The sequence below is a fragment of the Diceros bicornis genome, chromosome 18 (assembly GCF_020826845.1).
Source record: "Diceros bicornis minor isolate mBicDic1 chromosome 18, mDicBic1.mat.cur, whole genome shotgun sequence".
In the NCBI taxonomy this organism is placed as follows: Eukaryota; Metazoa; Chordata; class Mammalia; order Perissodactyla; family Rhinocerotidae; genus Diceros; species Diceros bicornis.
Genome location: NC_080757.1, coordinates 42,810,580 through 42,831,692, shown reverse-complemented (window position 1 = coordinate 42,831,692; position 21,113 = coordinate 42,810,580). Strand labels below are relative to the sequence as shown.

The 21,113-nt window shown below is 57.7% G+C and overlaps 1 protein-coding gene across 5 annotated transcripts; it reads left to right on the top strand.

Annotated features, from left to right (window-relative positions):
• The first annotated feature begins 630 nt into the window (after positions 1–630).
• Positions 631–15,293, top strand: UBTF (upstream binding transcription factor). Of its 5 annotated transcripts, none has more exons than XM_058561163.1 (21): positions 631–990; positions 3,901–4,025; positions 5,555–5,730; positions 6,289–6,372; positions 6,470–6,625; positions 9,116–9,180; positions 9,467–9,587; positions 9,949–10,059; positions 10,393–10,526; positions 10,689–10,830; positions 11,137–11,178; positions 11,311–11,424; positions 11,517–11,672; positions 12,030–12,185; positions 12,288–12,398; positions 12,798–12,886; positions 12,989–13,178; positions 13,993–14,040; positions 14,148–14,219; positions 14,312–14,455; positions 14,542–15,293. In XM_058561163.1, the coding sequence occupies exons 2-21, from the start codon at positions 3,968–3,970 to the stop codon at positions 14,665–14,667; spliced, it is 2,295 nt and encodes a 764-aa protein (XP_058417146.1). In that variant the 5' UTR covers positions 631–990; positions 3,901–3,967; the 3' UTR covers positions 14,668–15,293. The 5 variants fall into 5 exon arrangements, with proteins under 5 accessions (XP_058417146.1, XP_058417143.1, XP_058417145.1 ...); XM_058561160.1 differs by lacking the exon at positions 631–990 and adding an exon at positions 1,420–1,437; XM_058561162.1 differs by lacking the exon at positions 631–990 and adding an exon at positions 2,562–2,747.
• The last annotated feature ends 5,820 nt before the right edge of the window (positions 15,294–21,113 follow it).

Sequence of the window (21,113 nt, the reverse complement as noted above, 5' to 3'; positions counted from 1 at the left end):
CAACAAAGGTGGAGTTGGAAGAAATTAGATTAAAGGAGAGGGGAAAAAAAAAAAAAGAATTAAAGGGGGAACTGGCAGGGGACAGGAGGCAGAGACCGAGCGGGAGATGAGCGAAGCGCGGTCTCCGGCTTCGACTTCGCCCCGGAAGCCCCTTCCCGCAAACCCACCAGGATTTGGCTCTCCGCCCCCACCCCGGCCGGCCCAGCTAACGAAGCCGGGGTGGGAGGGATGGCTGGTGCTTCTTGAGAAATTCCCCCAACTCCCACCCTGACACCCCTTGCTACCGGCCAGGGGGAGAACTTTTTGCTCGGACCCCTCGGATTCCAAACCCGGCGGAGGTGAGCGGCTGAGAAGGAGAGGCTTGCTCTAAAACCCGGAAGGCCCTCGCGGGGCCCCGAGATCGGACGAGGCGGGGTGCTCCCCCGGTTTTTCAATGTGTTGCAAATCTAAGAGCTTCTTTCTTGCTTTTTTTTGTAACACTCCCCAAAGTCCCCCCCCCCCGCTTTGGCTTCAGGGTTGCAAAAGCAAAGAGCAATAAAAAAAAAAAAAACCGCGCACACACTCAGACACACACCAGTGGCGACAAGGGAGAGTTGGGAAGACGCAGGAGAGAAGCAGGAGGCAGGAGGCAGCGGGGAGGGAGCAATGGGAGCGGGAAGCAGGCAGGTTCCCTCGCAAATCCCTCTCCGGCCCCACGTCGCCTCGCCGGCCCCGGCAGGGGAGCAAAGAGCCAGGCGAGCAGATGGAGGAGTGGAGCTCGCTTTAGGCAGCGGGCTTGGCCGGAGAATGGAGGAGCCGCCAAGCGACCGGCTGATTGGAAGAGAAACGCAGAGCGATGGAGGCGGGGGTAGGAGGAAGATTTCTCTGCGGGGACTGGCGGCGGCGTATACGCCCGGGTCGGGCGCTGCAGAGCTTGGCTAGCTTTCAACCCGCGCTCGCCGGCTCCAGCCCCGCGCGCCCCCACCCCCAGCCCTCCCGGCGGCTCCGCAGGTGAGTGCGAGCTGGGGGCAAAACGACCCAAAAGTCTCAACACGCCCGCCCTGCCAAAAAAAAAAAAAAAAAAGAAAGAAAAGCATTTTTCTTTTTTTATTTTCGTGCAGCCCCCAGCGCGGTGGGAGGGAAGGGGTGAGGCTGAGCCGCCCGGAGGAGGCGGAGGGGCCAGGCGAGGCCGGGGTGGCCCGGGAGGCGGCGGCGCCGAGGCGGCTCTGACGGGCGAGCGCTCGGAGCGGCGCTGCGCTGCGCCGAGGCGGGCGGGCGGAGCGGGGCGGGCGGAGCGCGGCGCGTGGGGCTCGCCATTAGCCGTCGCTCCGCTTCGCCATCTCGGGCTTTGTCTGGCGACTCGCTGCCCCGGCGTCGGCTGCGGCGGAGCTGCGGCTCGGCTCTTCGGCCCGCAGCACCCCTAGGTGCCCCTGGCCCGCGCTCCCATTCACACGCTCGGTAAGTGAGCCCCGGCGCCGCGGATTTCGGGGGAGAGGGGTTGCTGCGAGTAGCGGCAGCGCCGATCTCCATGCGCCCTGGCAGGCCTGGGGAGCCATGCCGGGCTGGATTGAACCGGCTCCCAGAGAGCTCCTCTGCCGGAGCCCGTCGCCCCCTTGCCGTTTCCGGGGTGTAAAAAGCGAAGGGGACTTTTTTTTTAATTTGCAGGGAAGGCATTTTGTAGAGGTGGTGTTTTTTTTTTTAAGTTTCGTGTGTGTGCTGTTTGGCAGCGAGGAGACCGCGAGGTAGGCGCCGAAGCTTGGCGCCGCGATCGGCGTGCCTGAGCCCCAAGCCGGTGGCCACGCTCCGGGGAAGAGTGTGGGCGCGGACCGCCCGCTCCGGGAGGCGGGAGAGATCTGGCATGGAAACCCGATTCTGAACTGGGAGGACTTGGGGGAGAGCTCCGGAGCAGGGCTACAGACACCCCCTGAGTCTCCCCGGCCACCGGGGGGCCCCTTCGGGCACCCTCTCTGCGGCCGCGCCTCGCGCTCTCCCTCCCGCGCCGGCCGAGCCTGCTAGTTCCCCCGCGGGTCTGGCGAGGTCGCTCTCGGCGCCCGCCCGCCCGCCTCGGCTCCGAGCCCCGCCGCCATCCGGGCGGCTGCGTGTCTCCCTGCCCCGGCCCCCCCTTCCCGGCAGCAGCAGCAGCAGCCGCCGCCGCCGCCACCGCCACCACCACCACCACCACCACCACCACCACCCCCCTCCCCTCCTTCCTTCCCTCCGCCTCGGCCGCCCGGGTCCCCCCAGCTCCCGCCCCTCCTCCCAGCTGCCCCCCGCGGAGCCCGCCCGGGCAGGCTGTGGGAGGGAGCGGAGCCGGCGAGGCGGGCGGGCTGGCGCTCGCTCCCCGGGGGTCGGTGTGCGCTCTACGGGGAAGGACGCGCTCGCTGCCCCGCTTCTCCCGCCCCCCCTCCCGCTCCTCCTCCTCCCTTCTCCCTCCTCCTCCCCGCTCCGGCGGCGGAGGCTGCGGCGGCGGCGGGGGGTGTGCGAGCTGAGGCCGGGGCCGGCGGGCGGGCGGCGGGCGGGCTGCCTGCAGGCGGAGGGCGCTGTGCTTTGTGCTTTTCGCCGCGAGGAGCAGCAGGCAGCAGCCACAGCCGCCGCCGCCACAGCAGCAGCAGCCGCCGCCCCAGCGCCGCCGCCGCGCCCGGAGGAGGAGCCGCTGCCGCCGCGGGAGGGAGCTGCGGCTGTGCCCGGCCGAGCGGGGGAGGGCGCCGCCGCTCAGAGCCGGGGAGGGAGCCGCCGGAGCGGGAAGGCCGGAGGCCGCGCTGCGCCGGGTAACCGAGGTGGCTGAGAACGCGCGCCGGGGTCGGGTGGCGGGGAGCGAACCGCGGGTGCGGTAGCCGCCAGGAGGGGACCCGGGGTGACCTCCGGGCAGAGGACTGGGCGAGAGAGAACCAGGGCACTGGAGAGGACGCCGAGAGCCGGGGGAGGGGAGGGCAGGAAGCGAGGCCCGAGCCGAACCCCGGCCGCAGGCGGAGGAGCCCGCGCTTCTCCGAGCCGCCAGACGCAGTTCTCGCCGGCCGCCGGAGGGGGCGGCGGGGCCGGTGAGCGCTGCTCCCCCGCCTCCCGGCCGTCGTCCTCCCACCCTCTCCTTGGCTCTGCTCCCCGGAGGCCGGGGCGGGGGCGCCGGCAGGGCTGGGCCGCAAGCTCAGGGGAGGAGGCGGCGGTTCCCGCCGTGGTCGCGCTTCTGCGCCGGGCTCCTCCGTGCGCGTCGGGGTGGCTGGGCGGTGGCGACGCTTCTGGCCGGGGTGGGTGGCTCGGGGGCGGGGGCCAGGCTAGGCCGCTTCTCTCCGGCTGCTTGCCCGCCCGGGCGGGCGGGGACGGCGTCGGGAGCCCGAGAGGGGGGGCGGCGGGAGTCCGGATCCGGTCCCCGGGGGCGGCGCGGCCGCTGCGCTCCGGGGCCGGCGGCGGCTGCGCTGCGTCCGGGTCCCCGCCGGGTTGCGGAGGCGGGGGGAATCGGCCGGGGGGGAGGCGGGAGGAGGAGACTGCGGCGCGTGCCCGCTTCCGCGGCCGCGCGCGCCCTTTACCCGCCCTTCCTCCTCCCCCTTCTTCCAGCCTGGGGCCTCCCCGGGGCGGGCTCACAGAGGAGGAGGAGGAGGAGGAGTTTTTTTTTTTTTTTTTTTTTTTTTGGCTAGGGTGGGGGAAGGAGGGTGGAGGGCGGGCGCTAGCTGCACGCGGGAGCTGGAAGCAGTCTCTCGCGTGGGCAGGGGAGGGCGCACGCCTAGGAGCCGGGCTGCAGGGGCTGGGGTGGGGCGCAGGGGTTAGGAGGAAGAGCAGGAGCGCACTCCCACACCCACCGACTTATTAAGTCTGTTAGGGTCTTGGCAGGGTCGTGGACTTGTGCCCCCCTCCCCTTTGGGGGAGGGAGGGATAAAAAGTCCCTCACCTCTCAGCCTGCCTGAGTGGGGACTGGTATCTATTCCAAAGGGTGAGGTGGCTTTGACCCCGGGTTGCCCGGCCAGCACGACCGAGGAGGTGGCTGGACGGCTGGAGAATGAACGGAGAGGCCGACTGCCCCACAGACCTGGAAATGGCCGCCCCCAAAGGCCAAGGTAGGAAGCCTCCGCCTTCAGCTCTCATTAACTTAAATCCTCTTTCCCCACATGTCTGTCTGCGGGGCCCCCTCCCCTTCTAAAGGGTTTCTCCAGTCTGCATCCTCTGAATTGAGATGGGGGGGGGGTGTCTTGAGTGTTTATACGAGTCAAGCATCTCTCACATTTGGGGTTTGGCTAAACCCAAATTATTTGGCCTTGAGCCTATAAACTGTATTTTTCACACTCCATTTCCCCTACTTTAGAGAGGGAGAAGAAGGCCTCTGCAAGCCTTTCTTCTGGGGTTCCCAGTCAGCCCAGAGTGTGTCCTCCTCGCCCAGTGTCCTGGAATGGGAGGAAGGATGAGGAATGTAGTGGAAGGGGAGAGAAGAGAGAGATTGGGAAGGCTTTTCAGGTTTTTGATTCTTATTAATAGGACAAGGTTTTTGGTGAGGCAGGTGGAGAGAAAGGATGTTTTAGTGGTTTGAGGCCCCAAGCTATGGGAGATACATAACATAACTAGACCCTGCCCCATTCAGTAGGGATCCGGTGTGTATGGGGGCAGAGGGTAGGAGGAAGCTGAGTATCTGGTAGTGCCTGTGGGACATTTAAAAGAGAGAGAATTATGGGTGCATGTGACCCGCCCTGCAGAAACCCTGGCCCAGGTTACCAGATGCAAATGCAAATGAAGAGCCTTTTGACTCCTAGCCTTGGATAGCTGTTCTCCCAGCTCGCTTTCCAAGGTAGCCACCCTCCAGAGAGGCCTCACTGAGGCTGCATTTCAGTGGCTGAAAATAGCGGGTCCAGACCCCTTTTCTGCCTCCATGGGGAGTTGGCTGAGAAGACAACTCAGAATTCTGGGGGTTCTCCCTGAAGCAGGGCCCTGAGAGCCTTTGCCCACCTGCCTGCCTCTTGCCTCACAGCTGCCCTATATGGTTTTTCCATTTCCATTTCATTTTTCTTACTTGCCCAGAATTCTCCTTTGGTCTTCCTTGAGGGCCTGAGAGGTAGGGAGGATGATGGAATACCCATGTCTCTAATGTTAGTTTCCAGCTGTGCTGAAGAGAAGCATCTGCATGGGTTCTCCTTACTGCCCACACCCCATCCTCAGTCCTTGCACATTTCGGGTATCCACCTAGAACTTTGACTTGGCGACACATTTAGATGTGTTGCCTCCCTACTTCCCTGCCCTCTCCAACAAGCTAGATGTTTTCCTATAGGACCCCAAATCACTGTAGCTTCATTTCCTCCCCTTGCCTACAATAAATAGTGGTTCATGGCAGCCTGGCATATTAGAAATGATAACAGCTTTGAAGTTAGCCAGATTTGAGTTCAAGTCTGGCTTTCTAGGTATGACGCTGTCTGGACTGGAGTCCCTGGCTCTAATCTATATGGCCACAGTTTTTCCTTAGGGCTAGGCCATGTCTTGTCTGTGCCTTCAAAGGGGAGGTAACCAGGGATTGGGATGCTCTGGGGAGGAAGGGTTGAGGACTGGAAAGCAGATGGGGAGCATGAACCAGGTATGATTGTCTTTCTCAACCCCTCCCCAGACCGCTGGTCCCAGGAAGACATGCTCACTTTGCTGGAATGCATGAAGAACAACCTTCCATCCAATGACAGCTCCAAGTTCAAAACCACGGAGTCACATATGGACTGGGAAAAAGTAGCATTTAAAGACTTTTCTGGAGACATGTGCAAGCTCAAATGGGTGGAGATTTCTAATGAGGTAACTGATCCCCCACTTCTTGAAACATACGAGCACACATCTACACATACCCTGTCGCCTCAGCCTTTCTGGTGGGGGAGATGAAACAGAAGTCTATAAACAGGAAGGAAAGAGACCAGGCGAGGAGCTCATGTGGTCGCCCTTGTGCATTTCGGGAGGTGGCACGGTTGACAGCACTGGCCTAGAGTTCTCAGTTCTGCCACTTTCTAGCTGTGTGGCCTTGAATACTTACCGTCTTGGAGCTTCTGTCGCATCAGCTGTTCTGGGGATTGAATGAGGTGCTGGCATGGACAACCACATCGAGGTCAGGTGGTCACCTTGTTGCTGTCCTTTGGTGTGTACTGACTGCCTGGGCCTCTGCAGTAGGCATGGGCCAGTGCCTGGTGTCTGCCTGGGTGTCACGGGCTGCCTGAGTTGTGTGGCTGTTGGCCTCTGCCCCTCCTCCTTTGATAAATTCAATCTAGTGGAAAGTAGAGGAGACCCGTTGGAAAATGGGGGTATGCTGTGGGGCGGTGTTTCCCTCTTTTGAACTTCCTCTTACCTCCCTTCTTCCTACAGGTGAGGAAGTTCCGTACGTTGACAGAATTGATCCTCGATGCTCAGGAACATGTTAAAAACCCTTACAAAGGCAAAAAACTCAAGGTGAGTTTCCAGGAAGAGGAGCCTGAGGAGGAGGAGAGGAATGCTCCGAAGAATGGACAGTGTCTGACTTTCACCGTGTCCTTGTTCCTCCTTCCAGAAACACCCGGACTTCCCAAAGAAGCCCCTGACCCCTTATTTCCGCTTCTTCATGGAGAAGCGGGCAAAGTACGCGAAACTCCACCCTGAGATGAGCAACCTGGACCTGACCAAGATTCTGTCCAAGAAATACAAGGAGCTGCCGGAGAAGAAGAAGGTGGGGGGAGGGCAAAGGCTGGGAGCAGCTGGTGGGGGTGGGTCTTAGAGGAACTTGGCATCAGGGACATGGGCGGGTCAACAGAGCAGGGTAGGTCTTGGGCAGCCACACCTCATCACCCCATCCCAGGCCCACATACTCCGTCAGGCACGGGCACTGTCACAGCTGTAACTCAGACTGAGGCAGGCGCTCCAACCAACCACAGACAGTCTACAGCGTCCTTTCACACGGCTCTGCTCCCATGCACGTGTCCTCACTGTTAGGCCTGCATGGCAGCTAATCCTCTTGACATTTCCCAACACGGTCTCATTTGATGCTTCCAACATCCTCATAAAGGCAACTCCAGGAGAACTGGTTACCCCAATTTTGTGGGCCAAGAACTGAGGTGCAAGAGGGTATCAGGTCCCAGGTCATGCAACTAATGACGCGAGGGTAGGACTTGGGTTTAGAGCTTTGGACTCTCTGTCTAGTGCTCTTCTCACTGCCACGTCCACAGTTAGATGGCCTTCCTTCCCCATGCACATGTGTTCACTCAAGGACAAATGTTGTTTCATGGCCCCATGCTGTCCTAGACCATCAGAGGCCGTTAACCTTGAGCAGAGGTTGCCCCAGCCTCCCAGGCAGGGGTGGACACCATTGAACATGGTGAGGTCAAGTGGTGCCTCACAGAGATAGGCAGCAAAGCATTGGAGGAGCCTGTAGCTGGGGCACAAGTGAGATGGGGTGGGGAGAGAAATGGACACAAAGAGGAGATGCTGGACGAAGAGATGGAGCCAGGGAGAGCTGTTGGTGATGGGCATTGAGAGAGACAAGAGGACACATTTGCTTGAAGAGGAAACAGAGTGGTACACAGCCAGCTCTCAGGAGGTGGCACCGGCTGCCATGCTGTGCGTAGCTCTTCTCCTGGTTTGTGCACTCTGGCTGTGGGCTCACACGCCCTTGGTCCTGTACCCAAGAAAGGAGCTAGCTTGACCAGGTAAAACGAGCTGCCTGCAACTGCTGCCCGAGCTGAGCAGGAGTACAACTTGTGGGAGTTGTTCTTGACTCCTTTGATGGGCTTGACTGTACACACGACACCCGGACACTCTCACGGGATGGGAGGGAGAGGCCGAGAGGCAGAGGGTCTGAGGACCAGGGAGGGACAGAAGAAACCATGTGGTAGAGTGGACAGGGTGCCAGCCTGGGGGACACAAGACTTGGGCCTGTTCTCCTGCTTGCCACTGAGTTGCTGTGTGTGTGACTTTCGGTAAGTCACTTCACTTCTCGGGCCTGGTCTTTATCTGATGTGTGGAGGGAGAGCCTGCACTAAAAGCTGCTGTGTTGTGTGAGGAAGGCTGAGATTGGGGCAGGGGAGGCTGTGCTCTGCTCCTGGTTTTCTGCAGGAACCACAGGAGAAAGTGGAGCTGCCTCTCTTCCTGTGCTTGGTGCCTCTTCTGTGAGAGGCAGGGGTTGGGCTCAATCGCCATGAGCCCCTGGTCCCTACCAGTGCTGACTCTTGTGAATCTGGGAAAAAAGAGGGAGAAAGGAGAGATGGACATTGAGTGGGATTCTGGACAGGAGGTAGATGAGGAAGTGAAAGAGGCAGACTGGAAGAAAGTAAAAGTGTGAGGAGTAGTGTGGAGGGGTAGGAAAGATACAGGGAAAGGAGACAGGTGATGGTGGGAAGGGAGGCCAGGCTGATAGAAGGGGGTGGAGGAGAAGGAAGGGAAGCCAAGTGGCAGAGGAGAAGGAGTGGGCTGGGGGAGAGAGGGCTTGAGGAGCCAGGCAGCCAAGAGCCTAGAAGAAAGGATTGGAGGCAGGGAAGAAGGTGATGGCTGAGGAGGGGGAGGGGAGAATGGTGTGGGAATCATGAAGGACAGCCACGGACCCAGAGATAGTGGTTGGGGGAAAAAACCCAAATTCAGGAGACAGATCTATTAGGATGTGATCTGCGTTGCAAAAATTCACTCTGGGTTCCCTTCAATGCCATCTCCCCTCATGCCTTGGAAGCAGGACTAAGCCTGACCCTGGCTCTGTGGGCCACTTCTGAGGGGGCAGACCGCTATTGGTTGCCACAGACATGGGAGGAGGGAGCGACGGGGGCAAGGCCTACACCTTCTGACTCCTCATTGTGGGAGTTTTGTAGTATTGGGGAAAGGCAAAGGAGTATGGTCGAGGGGAGTTCCAGCCCTGTCACCGTTTACTGTGTGACTGGGTAATGCCATGTCCCCTTTCTGGGACTCTCCCTCTTAAAGGGAGGGAATACGATGTAGGAGGTGTTCTGGGAGACCCTTGTAGCTCACACTGTCTGTGGTTCTAAGCCAACAGATGGGCTGCGGTTGAGTCCCCCTCCCAACCCACTGGAAAGCAGGCCACCATCCTCTGCCTGCTCATGTCATCCTCCGTTTGTCCACGTCACCGACTGGGAGGCAGAATAGCAAGGAGGTGGCTAAATGGCTTTTGTAGCTCAGGTCTTGGGTCAGGGATGACCCCGTCCCCTCCTCCCCCCAGATGAAATATATTCAGGACTTCCAGAGGGAGAAACAGGAGTTCGAGCGAAACCTGGCCCGATTCAGGTAAGGCAGTGGAGCCCACAGGAGGCCAACAGGGCGCTGGGTGTGGCAGGACAGGGTAACACTGACCAGAGCCTCGAGCTTGCCATCCGTGAGGCACGGAAGATGGATGGGTCACGTGTAGACCCTAGCGGGTCAGGTTCAAGGGCAGGGACAGGCAGGCAGCCACTGTCCCACTAGGCCCCAGTTGACAGGCCTAGGAGCCTGGGTGGGTGGGGCAGCTAGCTTGGGTCTGCCCTGGCAGGATCCCCCTCCATCCGCTGATGTCAGCTCCCTATGCCCTGGCTAGGGAGGATCACCCTGACCTAATCCAGAATGCCAAGAAGTCGGACATCCCTGAGAAGCCCAAAACCCCCCAGCAGCTGTGGTACACCCATGAGAAGAAGGTGTATCTCAAAGTGCGGCCAGATGTGAGTGTCTGGCCAAGGGGTGGGGGTGGAGGGCACACGGCAGTGGCAAGGGGGGAGCCGCGCCAGGTCGGCCGGGCATGGTGCAGGGGAGCAGGAGAGGAGGCCCCTCCCCAGGGGTGGGCTGCATGGACAGGGCCTGGGCCAGCTGGCGTGCGAGCGTGTGCGTGCATGTGTGTGTGTGTGAGCCTGTCCCTTGCACCCAGGCGGGACCCCCGCCTCTCTGCCTTCCCCTCCTGGCCTGTGGGGGACACTCACGTGACCTCCTGTGGCCTGAGGGGGCGGGGGCCTCTGTGCCCCCCTCCCCCCTCCCCTCCCCCTGCCCCTGGCTGCCTGTGTGTGTCTGACGGCTTTTGGTTTGCAGGCCACTACGAAGGAGGTGAAGGACTCCCTGGGGAAGCAGTGGTCTCAGCTCTCGGACAAAAAGAGGCTGAAATGGATTCATAAGGCCCTGGAGCAGCGGAAGGAGTACGAGGTTAGGCTTCCGCTGCGCTCCTCCCCGTCCGGCTCTTCACGAGCCTCTGCCCTCTGACTCTGGCCTCCGCACTCTGCAGGAGGCAGCCGCTCCCATCCCTCCACTGAGGGAGGGGCCTTCTGGGCCCCTCACCTCTGCCCCTACCTTCCCCACACCCCCCATGAGATCTCAGGCTAGGGCAGGGCAGGGCACCACGTCTCTGTGTGACACAGCAGACACATGGCCACCCCCCAGCTTTGCTCCCTGCCTCCCCTCCCCAGCGGCTCTCCCCCCTCCCCGGCCCCAGCTAACCCCACACCCCGTTGCCCTCCATCCCCCAACCTCACTCTGCAGGAGATTATGCGAGACTATATCCAGAAGCACCCCGAGTTGAACATCAGTGAGGAGGGCATCACCAAGTCCACCCTCACCAAGGCCGAACGCCAGCTCAAGGACAAGTTTGATGGGCGACCCACCAAGCCACCTCCGTGAGCACTGCCCTGGGGTGGGTGGGTGAGTGGGCAAGTGGGCAGCTAGGGAGCTGGGCCAGTGAAGGACCTCAGCCAGGCTCTGCAAGTGAGAAAGCCTGCTGCCCTGGGCCGCCCTGGCTGCTCACAGGGATGCTCCTCCCTTCTTGCTGGTTCTGATAGGAATAGCTACTCACTGTACTGCGCAGAGCTGATGGCCAATATGAAAGACGTGCCCAGCACGGAGCGCATGGTGCTATGCAGCCAGCAGTGGAAGCTGCTCTCCCAGAAGGAGAAGGATGCCTACCACAAGAAGTGCGACCAGGTGAGCTGTGGCATGGAGGACTCGTGGAGCCCCTGGGGGCCTTGGGGGTTTGAAGCATGAGGTCTGACCCCAGCTAGGGTCAGTTAGTCCCTGGACAAATGTGCCCTGGGCACCTGCTTCAAACTTGGTGGTGTGCTAGTTTAGTATCTGGCCTGATCAAGGCACATAGTCGCAGGTCTCATGCTCACCATCTACGGAGGAAGACTAGGCCGTGTTCAGGCTCTGGACAACTTGCTGAGGGCTACTGTCGCCTGAGCACTGGAGGGTCTGCCCCCAGACTGACCCTGACTCCCCTTCCTTTCCCAGAAAAAGAAAGATTACGAGGTGGAACTGCTCCGTTTTCTAGAGGTGAGTGTGCCTCTGGGTGGGGCAGTGGGCAGAGAAAGACATGGGGATTGGTGGGTAAGGCCCTTCAGACAGCCTGGGAGCGGACTGGGCACCAGCCACACAGCCCCATGCTACCTCTTCTCCCCGGACCAGAGCCTGCCTGAGGAGGAGCAGCAGCGGGTCCTGGGGGAGGAGAAGATGTTGAACATCAACAAGAAGCAGGCCACCAGCCCAGCCTCCAAGAAGCCCTCCCAGGAAGGGGGCAAGGTAGGCAGGGGGCACAACCCAGCAGGTGGGAGTGGGGAAGGCGGGACTCCTTGTCAACACCCTGTGGACCTCGACCCTCTGCACATCTGCAGGGCGGCTCGGAGAAGCCCAAGCGGCCCGTGTCAGCCATGTTCATCTTCTCTGAAGAGAAGCGGCGGCAGCTGCAGGAAGAGCGGCCAGAGCTCTCAGAGAGCGAGCTGACCCGCCTGCTGGCCCGCATGTGGAACGACTTATCAGAGAAGAAGAAGGTCAGGCTTGCCAGACCAGAGAGGCTGCCAGGGCTGAGTCTGGGCTGTCTCCCCTAGGGGCTAGCTGCACTTCCTCACCCCTGCCCCGTGTGGCTCACACGTGTGCCTGGGCTCATATGGCAGGGCTGGGAGCCCAGCAGGCCGGAAGGCGGGAAGCTGTCAGCTGAGGGCTGTTGGCTCTCTGGGGAGCATAGCCGGTTGGTGGGTCTGAGCCCCAGGCTGGAGACATCTGCACCAGCCCACGCCTCTGCTGGCCCCACCCTTTGAGGGGGGTGGAGAGCCTTTAACTGCTGGATGAGGAACGGGCGCCCCCTGGGGGTGGCTGGAAGGCTAACACCCCATGCCATCCTTCCGCAGGCCAAGTACAAGGCCCGGGAGGCTGCGCTGAAGGCCCAGTCAGAGAGGAAGCCTGGTGGGGAGCGCGAGGAACGGGGCAAGCTGCCCGAGTCTCCCAAGAGAGCCGAGGAGATCTGGCAACAGAGCGTCATCGGCGACTACCTGGCCCGCTTCAAGGTGGCAAGGAGTGGGAGAGGGGTTGTTCGGCAGCCTGCCCACGCGGGCCTCTTCCAGCCCTAGGTGACACCTCCCACAGCTGATATCCCTGTTTGTCCCCAGAACGACAGGGTGAAAGCCTTGAAAGCCATGGAGATGACCTGGAACAACATGGAGAAGAAGGAGAAACTGATGTGGATTAAGAAGGCGGCCGAAGACCAAAAGCGATACGAGGTGGGAAGAGGGCTGCCGGTTAGGGCGGTGGAGCTGGATGGAGCCGGGGCCACCCATTAAAACTTGGGAGCACCCTTTTTGGTGGGCAGCCTCCCTCACTGCACGGGGCTTGGAGGGAGAAGTCCTCGCCTTGGTTGTGTGACCCTGAGCAAGTCTCTTGACTTCCTTCTCTGAGGCTCAGTCACACATCAGTAAAATGAGGGTGATAATACTAGTGATGTGAGTGAAGTTGTGGCCAACAAAGATGGGAGTTGTTACGAAGTTGTTCCCTGGCTGTGCCTCAGTTTCTCCTTCCTGGCATAGAAAAGGGGAGCCAGCCAAGGCACTGATGGGACGGGGCAGGAGGTAGCAATGTTTCGGGGGGTGGCATGCATGTGACCTTTCCGGGTTTTCCCGCAGAGAGAGCTGAGTGAGATGCGGGCACCCCCAGCTGCTGCAAACTCTTCCAAGAAGATGAAGTTCCAGGGAGAACCCAAGAAGCCCCCTATGTGAGTCCAGGGCTGGAGCCCCACCCCGGGGAGTGAGAGGGCCAGGGCTGGAGGGCCGCTTGGTGGGTATCCTGACCCTCCCGGCACCACCCCTCCTCCTAGGAACGGTTACCAGAAGTTCTCCCAGGAGCTGCTGTCCAATGGGGAGCTGAACCACCTGCCGCTGAAGGAGCGCATGGTGGAGATTGGCAGCCGCTGGCAGCGCATATCCCAGAGCCAGAAGGAGCACTACAAAAAGCTGGCCGAGGAGCAGCAGAAGCAGTACAAAGTACACCTGGACCTCTGGGTTAAGGTGAGAAGGCAGGGGACCCTTGGAAGGAAGAAAGAGGGAGGCATCATGCTTGCTGGTCTGCATTCATGATTTCACTCAGCGCCCTAGCAGTCCCACAGGGGAATGACTACCATCAGAGATAAGGAAACCAAGACTCAGAGAGGTTAAGTAATTTACCTAAGGTCATGCAGCTAATAAGTAGAAAAATCCAAATCAGATTGCCTTTTCCTCCTTTCAGCTGGGACCAGGTGATCTCTCCTAGACTCTGGCTTGGCTCCTGGCCTCTGGGCTTCCCCTCTGTCCCTTGGTTGAGCAGTCAGATCTGTAAAGTGGGGAGTGTCACCTGTGCCCTCCCCAGCCACCCAGGAAGGCTGGCCAAGGACCCAGGGCAATAGCAGGGTTTAGGTGTTCCAGAAGTTTGGCGAGCCCCAGACGGCCTCATCAGTGGCTCTAGGCTTGATGTTGGAGTGGGAGTAATGAAGTCAGGCTACGGGAGTTGTCATGGGGGGATTCTCTGAGCTGAGGAAGGCCCTGACTCTGGAGCCTCCATTGGGGTAGAGGAACAGGAGGGACAGGAAAACCAACAGTCTTAGGACAGGGTGGCTTAAAAAAGGATTCAGGGCATCCTAAGCAGAAATACTGGCGCTGCCTTCTCAGATCCCAGGGGCTCTCTGCAGAGTTCCAAGGTGTGGGGAGACTGGGAGGGCTCAAGATAGTGTGGTGGTGTATAAATGCTCAGCCCACTGCCTGGCAGTTGGTCAGCATCCTCGGTCAGCAGTAGTTTGGGTGGTGTTCCAACCCTCACCTACTTTTCCTCCATCCTCTGTCTCCCCAGAGTCTGTCTCCCCAGGACCGCGCAGCATATAAAGAGTATATCTCCAATGTGAGTCTGGGAGCAGGGCAGCATTGGGGTAAGCGTGGGGGGTTAGGGGACAGGTGTCTGGAACTCACGGCTGCTCCCTTTGTCTGTGTCCCCATCCTCTCCTACAGAAACGTAAGAGCATGACCAAGCTGCGAGGCCCGAACCCCAAGTCCAGCCGGACTACCCTCCAGTCCAAGTCGGTAAGGAGCCCCTCCCACACGGGGGGCAGGAGGGGTCCGCAGTACCTGGAGTGGTGTGGCAGAGACCACTGATGTGCCTCCGTCCCTCTCAGGAGTCTGAGGAAGATGACGAGGAGGATGAGGATGATGAGGACGAGGATGAAGAGGAGGAAGATGATGAGAATGGGGACTCCTCTGAGGATGGCGGGGACTCCTCCGAGTCCAGCAGCGAGGATGAGAGCGAGGATGGGGATGAGGTGGGGCAGATGGGGCATGGTGGGAGGGGAGGGTGGGGCCCTGCCAGGACGGCCACCTGGTGACTGCCTCTTCCTTGCCCCCCCAGAATGAGGAGGATGACGAGGATGAGGACGACGACGAGGATGACGATGAGGATGAAGACAATGAGTCTGAGGGCAGCAGCTCCAGCTCCTCCTCCTCGGGGGACTCCTCGGACTCTGACTCCAACTGAGGCTCAGCCCCATCTGGGGCTCCCCTCCCCATCTGACCACCTTCGTTTCTCCCCCATGTTCTGTCCCCTGCCCCCTGGCCTCCCCCACTTTCTTTCTTTCTTTCTTTCTTTTTTTTAAACAAAATACGGTGGGGGGAGGGGCTGGAGGAGCCCAGGCCAGAATTCTGCAGCCTCAGAGATACCAGCCCTGGGGGGCCCTCCAGGGAGCGCAACCATCAGACTGAGCCACCACTGGACCGGCCCGGCCCACCCCTCCTCTGCACTTGCGGTTCCGGCATGGACAATGGACCTGGGAGTGGGGTGGAGGGGTCCCAGAGAGTTCAGTGAGGCTCTCTACACTTGCAGCCCAACCCGTGGGAGGGTGGAAGCTTGGGGAGGACCCCTCCCTTCCCAGAGGGGCTTGCCGCCTGGACCCCTACATTGGAACTGGAGACAGGGAATGGGTGGGGAGAGGAGGGTGGGTGCCTGTGAGAATATAGGCACTGCCCATAGCCCTCTCCCCTACTCCCTGCAGGAAGGAGCTGCCTGGACCCACTCATGGGGGGAGGGGACAGAAGTGTTTTTTATATATGTGTATATATTTTTTTTTTTAAGCTCTGAGCTGTCAACGAGACGTTTCCTACCGATCTCGGCTGCCGTCTCTGTTGTCATTTCTGGGAGAGGGAGGGTTTAGGGGGTGGGGTAGGTTTGGGACTTTTTTAAAACAGTCTTGACGCGTATGGAAAAGTGTGTGCGTGTGTGTGTGTGTGTGTGTGTGTGTGTGTGGCCTGTACATAGCATGGGTGCACCTGTGGATGTGTGCAAAGGCACATGTGGATGTATGTGTGTAGGAGAGAAGGGGGGCCCACCTCAGTCTGTAAATCTGGTAAAAGGGTTGGGGAGGGCCAGGGAGACACTGATCCTGGTGGGAACAGGCTAGGGCGGCCCCTTTCTCCATAGCCTCTGCTTTGCCTAATCTCTGATTCAATTTTGGGAGGTGTACTGAAGCCACTCTGATGCTTCCTATGCCGGCTTGCCTCTGCCAGGGCCTTGTGACTCTGAGCTGCTGCTGGTCTCCAATATCCAGCAGGATGGTGGGGAAGGGGACAGACCAGGTGAACCTTAAAGCTTTTATTTGGTGGGAGAGGCCTTCCCAGCTCATCTGAGGGGTCGCCTGGCTACCCTAGGCTCAGAACCTGGGCTTCAAGAAATGTGTCACAAGCTCTTAACTTACACATCCCTCCTGCCTTCCCCCCATATCCTCCAGTTCCCTTGTCCCCATTTCCTTTGATTTCTCAGGTCTGCTCCCTTCCCACCCCCGCCCCCCAACCCACAGCTGGGGAAGAGGTCTGTAAAAGCTGCTTTTGCAGCTGTCCCTCTACCCCTTCCTAGCCATCCCAACCTCTTTGGTACCCTGATTCCTGGACTCTTAATAAGCCAAGCCACCTTGTCTCTGTAGATTTGATTTTTTGTTTTTGACTAAATTTTGGCTTTTTTTTTTTTTTTTACAATCATGTGAATGACCTGTTTAATTGGGGCTTTTCCACCTTCCCCCTCTAAATGAAAGCCAAGAGATGAGAGAAGAGTGGGAACTCTGCCTCGGAGGTGGGGTGGGAAAGGTGGGTCCTACTCCCAAGGGCAGGCAGATAATCTGCCCTGCCTTGGACATGGTGCTGGGGGTGGGGGGAGCTAGGGAGGGACACTCCCCACTCCCACGCCCCTTCCTTTGTCCTGATCCTGGAATTAGGTACAGGGGTTCATAGGTTCTATTTCTTCCCGAGAGCCCCTGCAAAGAACCCCATTTCCCTGTTTGAATGCCCCTGCGCTGTTGTGTTTTAGTGGAATGTGTTTTCATTTAAAAACAACTTTGGGGCGGTTTTTTTTCCTGTTTTAAAAATTGAAAAATTCTTACAGTACGAACAGGGCTGTGGGGGTGGGGGCGTTGGTGCTGTAAGAGGTCACTGAGTGCATTTTGGCACTGGGATGGGATGGCTGGGGTGGGAGGACCCCCGCTCCTCCTTTTTTTTCTAATATTTAAGGAGTGTTTTTGTAGGTTTCAACAACAACCACAACTTGAATTTGTATCTTGGGAGGTGGGAGGGAGTGGCTTAGAGGTGTCTGCCTAAGCTTAAGGCCAATTGTGGAAGTTTTGTTTTCTCTTTTTTTTGTACAATAAAGTGAAAAACAAAGGTTTGACTGCTGTCTTGTCAATGGAATCAATGGGGGGGCAGAAGTGACCCAACAGGGTCAATGTGGAAAGAGCCCTGAAGCCAGCTTGTTTGTCCCTTCTTTCTAGAACTATATTCCTCTTTCCTGAAGATTCCATAGGCAACCTACCTTCACATTGTTCTGTACTACTGTTCTTGCACTTTCTCAGTTCAGTTTGTTCACTTTGGGTTGTCAGACCACTAAAGACTCCTAGAATTTGGAGAACAAATGTTTTCTCCCAGAATGCGTTGCCTTGGGCTATTAGGGGTAATGAACTACTAGGGTCAGGGTTTCACCCTGGTCATGCAAGGGCTTATCACTGGGCATTGGGGTAACCCTCCCACCTTGAGCTCTCAACCTTACCCAGACGTAGGAATGACTTTCCTAACTCCACCCAGACCTCTGATGGGAAGTGGGCTGGGCTGAGATGACTCGCTCTCTGCAGTTAAGGAAGACAGCCCCAACAGGGGCTGGTCCCGTGCATAGTTGTTAACTTTGTACACTCCGCTTCGGTGGCCCAGGGTGTGCAGGTTTGGACCCCAGGCGCGGACCTACGCACTGCTCATAAGCCATGGTGTGGCGGCATCCCATATACAAAATAGAGGAAGATGAGCACAGATGTTAGCTCAGGGCTAATCTTCACACACACACACACACACACGCACACACACACACACACACACAAGACAGCCTTCCCCGCACAGGCCTTGGCTAGGTTCCTAGAACCACAAAGGGCTGAAGACCCAGGCCCCGTTAAAGAGCTCTCTCTCAACCCCACACCCCTCTCCTATTCTTCGCCAAACTTCTGAAAAGCCTGTTGCTCTTCATGGTCTCCCTTTTCCTCCCACTCACCACTCCCCTGAGTGACTCTCTAAGGTCACCAACATGTTCATCATTACATCCAGTGGACACTTGCTTCTCTCTTGCCTTCTTGGTCTACTCTGCTGACTCTACTCCTCCTCCTCATTCTATCCTAGGTGTTCCTGTCACTCCATGCACCTCCAATTATCACCCCTATGCAACCATTCCAAAAGCTGCAGACCTGTGCAGACACCTGTGTATCCTCTGGGATATCCCGCAGGCACCTCAGACCTCAAGACCCCAAATTATCCCCAACCATCTGATCATTATTTAATCTAGAAACCAGGGTGTCAGCCTTGACTCCTCTCTCCCTCGTTCACCTCCACATTGATTCGATCACCGAGGCCTGTCCATTCCACTTCTTGTATCTCAAATCTGTCTGCCCTTCTCCATTGCTGCCTATTCAAGGCCACCGCCCCTGCTCACCGTCTGCAAAGACCTCCTAAAACTGGTTTTCCTGTTTGCACTCTTGCCCCCTACAGTCCATTCTGCACACAGCAACCCAAGTTGCCTTTTAAAAACAAATCTGATTACTTCTGTACTGACAACTTACCATGACTTACCATAACCCTACGAGGCATGGCCTGTGCTTTCCTTCTCCCACTCTTCCTAATCATTCAGTGATCCAGCCAAGTGATCTCCCTCAAACATACCCACCACAGAGCTTTCACATGTGTTCTCTCTGCCCCAAATGCTATTCTCCCAACTCTACACATAGCTGGTTTTCTCATCCTTCAGGCCTCAGCTCAAATGTCACCTCACAGACAGGCCTTCCCTGACCACCCTCTATAGAGAGGCCTTCTCCTACAACTCCTTGTTTATGTATTTGTTTACTTGTTTATTGTCTATCTCCCCAAGTAGAAGACACTTTACCTGCTTGTTCATTACAGTAATCCAGCACCTAATATCGCCTGGCATACATTTGACACTCATGAAACTTTTGTTGAATGAGTGAATAAGTATGGTCCACAGGGCCCTGGGGGATCTGTTGCCCATGCTGGCCTCTCTGCCCCAACTCCAGCTACACCAGCCATCCATGTCTCAAACACACCACACTCTCTTCCCGGGCCTGTATACATTCTGCCTATACACATGACCATTCTCTCTGCCTAGAATGTTCCTCTTCACCCCTCTTCCTAGTTAATTCAGGGCTCCACTTAACAGGCCACTTCCTCCACGGGGGCCTTCCTTGACCCCCTGACAAAAAGGTCTCTACACCGTTTGTCTATTCAGCAGCCTGGATACCTTCACACTCAGTCTTATTTCTTCCACATCAGGCTTTGCTGGGGTGTAAGCTCCACTAGGACAGGGTTTGTGTCTCTCTAGCTTGTTGCTGTAGCCCCAGGGCCTCACCCAAAGCCTGGACCAGCACAGTCCTTAGAGTTTATTGACTGGTGCTAATTGTGGAGACCGGGCATATGCCCAAAGAGGTCACCACCACAGAGCAGCCCAGGCCAAGTGCCAAATGAATAGCACAATCCAGTTGTAAAGAAATTTGGTGTGAGAATGGCCACGAGTGGGGAAGTGAGGAAGGATTTAGGTAAACAGGGAGGAGACAGCAAGGCTTCCTGGGCATATGTAAATTCCTTAGGGCAGAATGTACTGGGCATATGTAGAGACTGAAAAACAAATTAGCATCACTAAAACGGAGAATCCTGATTCACGCTGTGGAGGTTCCTGAAGGCCTGGCCTCACTCTTTGCCAACTTCAACCACCTTCTGAGAGTTTCTACCAGCTGATTCCACAGTAACTCCAACATATCCCCAACTGAATTGGTCATTCTCCTTTATCCTCTTATCTCCTCCTCAGAGTTCCCCGTCTTGGTTAAAGGTGTTTTCAGGGCATCTCTCTCCTTTACCCCATATACCTGAATCAATAATAAAAATCTACTGCTTCTAAGGTATTATCCAGACACCACACTCCAGAATGATCTACTTAAAATGTAAGTCTGATCAGAGGATTCCCTTTGAGGACTCCTCATGGCCTATAGGGTTAAAGCCCACAAACTCCTCAGCACATCCTTGGTCCTGTATGGTCTGACCTGCTCACCTCCTGCTGCTTCCCCACCCATTGCTATGTCCCAGCCAGTCCCCAGACTGAATGTTTGGGATGTCCAGTGCCTTCTTGGCCTACCTTGACCTGGTTCATCTCCCACTACAAGAAGCCTTTCCTGACCAACTCTGGTACATCATTTGACCCTCCTCCTGGCCACTTCTGTCCCTTATGCATATCTCTCGTTTTTATCACATTGTTTGGCAACTCGTTTCCTACAGGTCTGCCTCCCCGCAAATTGTGAACTTCTTGAGGAAGCACAACTGTCATTTCATTTTTGCATCCCAGCACAGACACACTGTGAGAATTCTTACAACGCATTCTAAGAATAACAGCTAAGAGTTACCCAGCACTTACACTGAGCTAAGAGTTTCACATGCACTGACTTGCCAATCCTCACAACAACCTGATGAGATAGGTACTATCATTATACCCGGTGACAACAGAGGAAACTGAGGCAGCAGAGAGCTTATCTGCCCAAGTTCACTTGTCAGGTCCACAGATTTAAATCCCGATCTGACTCCTGGTCTTAACCACTTAGGACTATGTCCTTAATAAATGTTTGCTGAAGATTAAAGAGCCAATGATGGTCCCAAAGTAGATGATTTAAGACTTTCCTCGTTTACTCGTATCTTCCAAGGGAAAAGGGCTGTCACACACCGGTTCCAGGACTCCAGATACCGAGAGTAACCGAGATGAAAGCGTCAGTCTAGGTATCTATTGCAGCTGGGAAAGGCCCTTTCCTGAGAAGGAAAAGAGAGACTGCGAGAGCGCGCGGATATGAGCACACCCAGGGGAATAGCACTGGGTCGGGGGCAGGGTCTGGCCAGTGCCAGGCAAGCTGTCTGAGAGGTGGGGGGTCCAGCGTGGGTTCCGGAAGCAGGAAAGGGGAGCAGGTGTGGGATCTAAATCAGGATGAGGGCGGGGAGGGCGCTCGGCTCAGAAAGTACAGCTCAGCCTCCGCCCTCAGCGGAGGACCCTCATCTCGGGCGTTTGTTGGTTCGCAGGCCTGGAGTGGGCTGAGACTCGCCCAGAAACAGTAGGAACGGAGGTTCGGACGAGGCCCTTCGACTCCATGGGTTTTCTGCCCTGAGGAGCTAACTGCGCCCCACTTCAACTGTGGCCTCTTAACGAAAGTGGCTGTACACTTCGGGGTAAACGCCGAGGAGGGGACGCTGCGGGCAAAAAGCCGGGAACCTCGAGGGAAGGGCGGGGGAGCCTGGGCCGGAAGGCGTCCCAGGCTCCGCTGGGAGCCGGCGCTCTCTTTCGACGCCACCCGCTGCCCCCGCCCCGGAGCCGGCCGGGACGGCACAACGTCTCCGCCCCCAGCGCACCGCGCACCTCAC

What these genes read in the sequence shown, in the direction of transcription:
- UBTF (XM_058561163.1), top strand. Translation starts at nt 3,968, where the DNA reads ATGAACGGAGAGGCCGACTGCCCCACAGACCTGGAAATGGCCGCCCCC. An exon ending in GGGTGGAGATTTCTAATGAG is followed by an intron (nt 5,731 to 6,288) that starts GTAACTGATCCC and finishes TTCTTCCTACAG; the next exon opens with GTGAGGAAGTTCCGTACGTT. An exon ending in AGCTGCCGGAGAAGAAGAAG is followed by an intron (nt 6,626 to 9,115) that starts GTGGGGGGAGGG and finishes TCCTCCCCCCAG; the next exon opens with ATGAAATATATTCAGGACTT.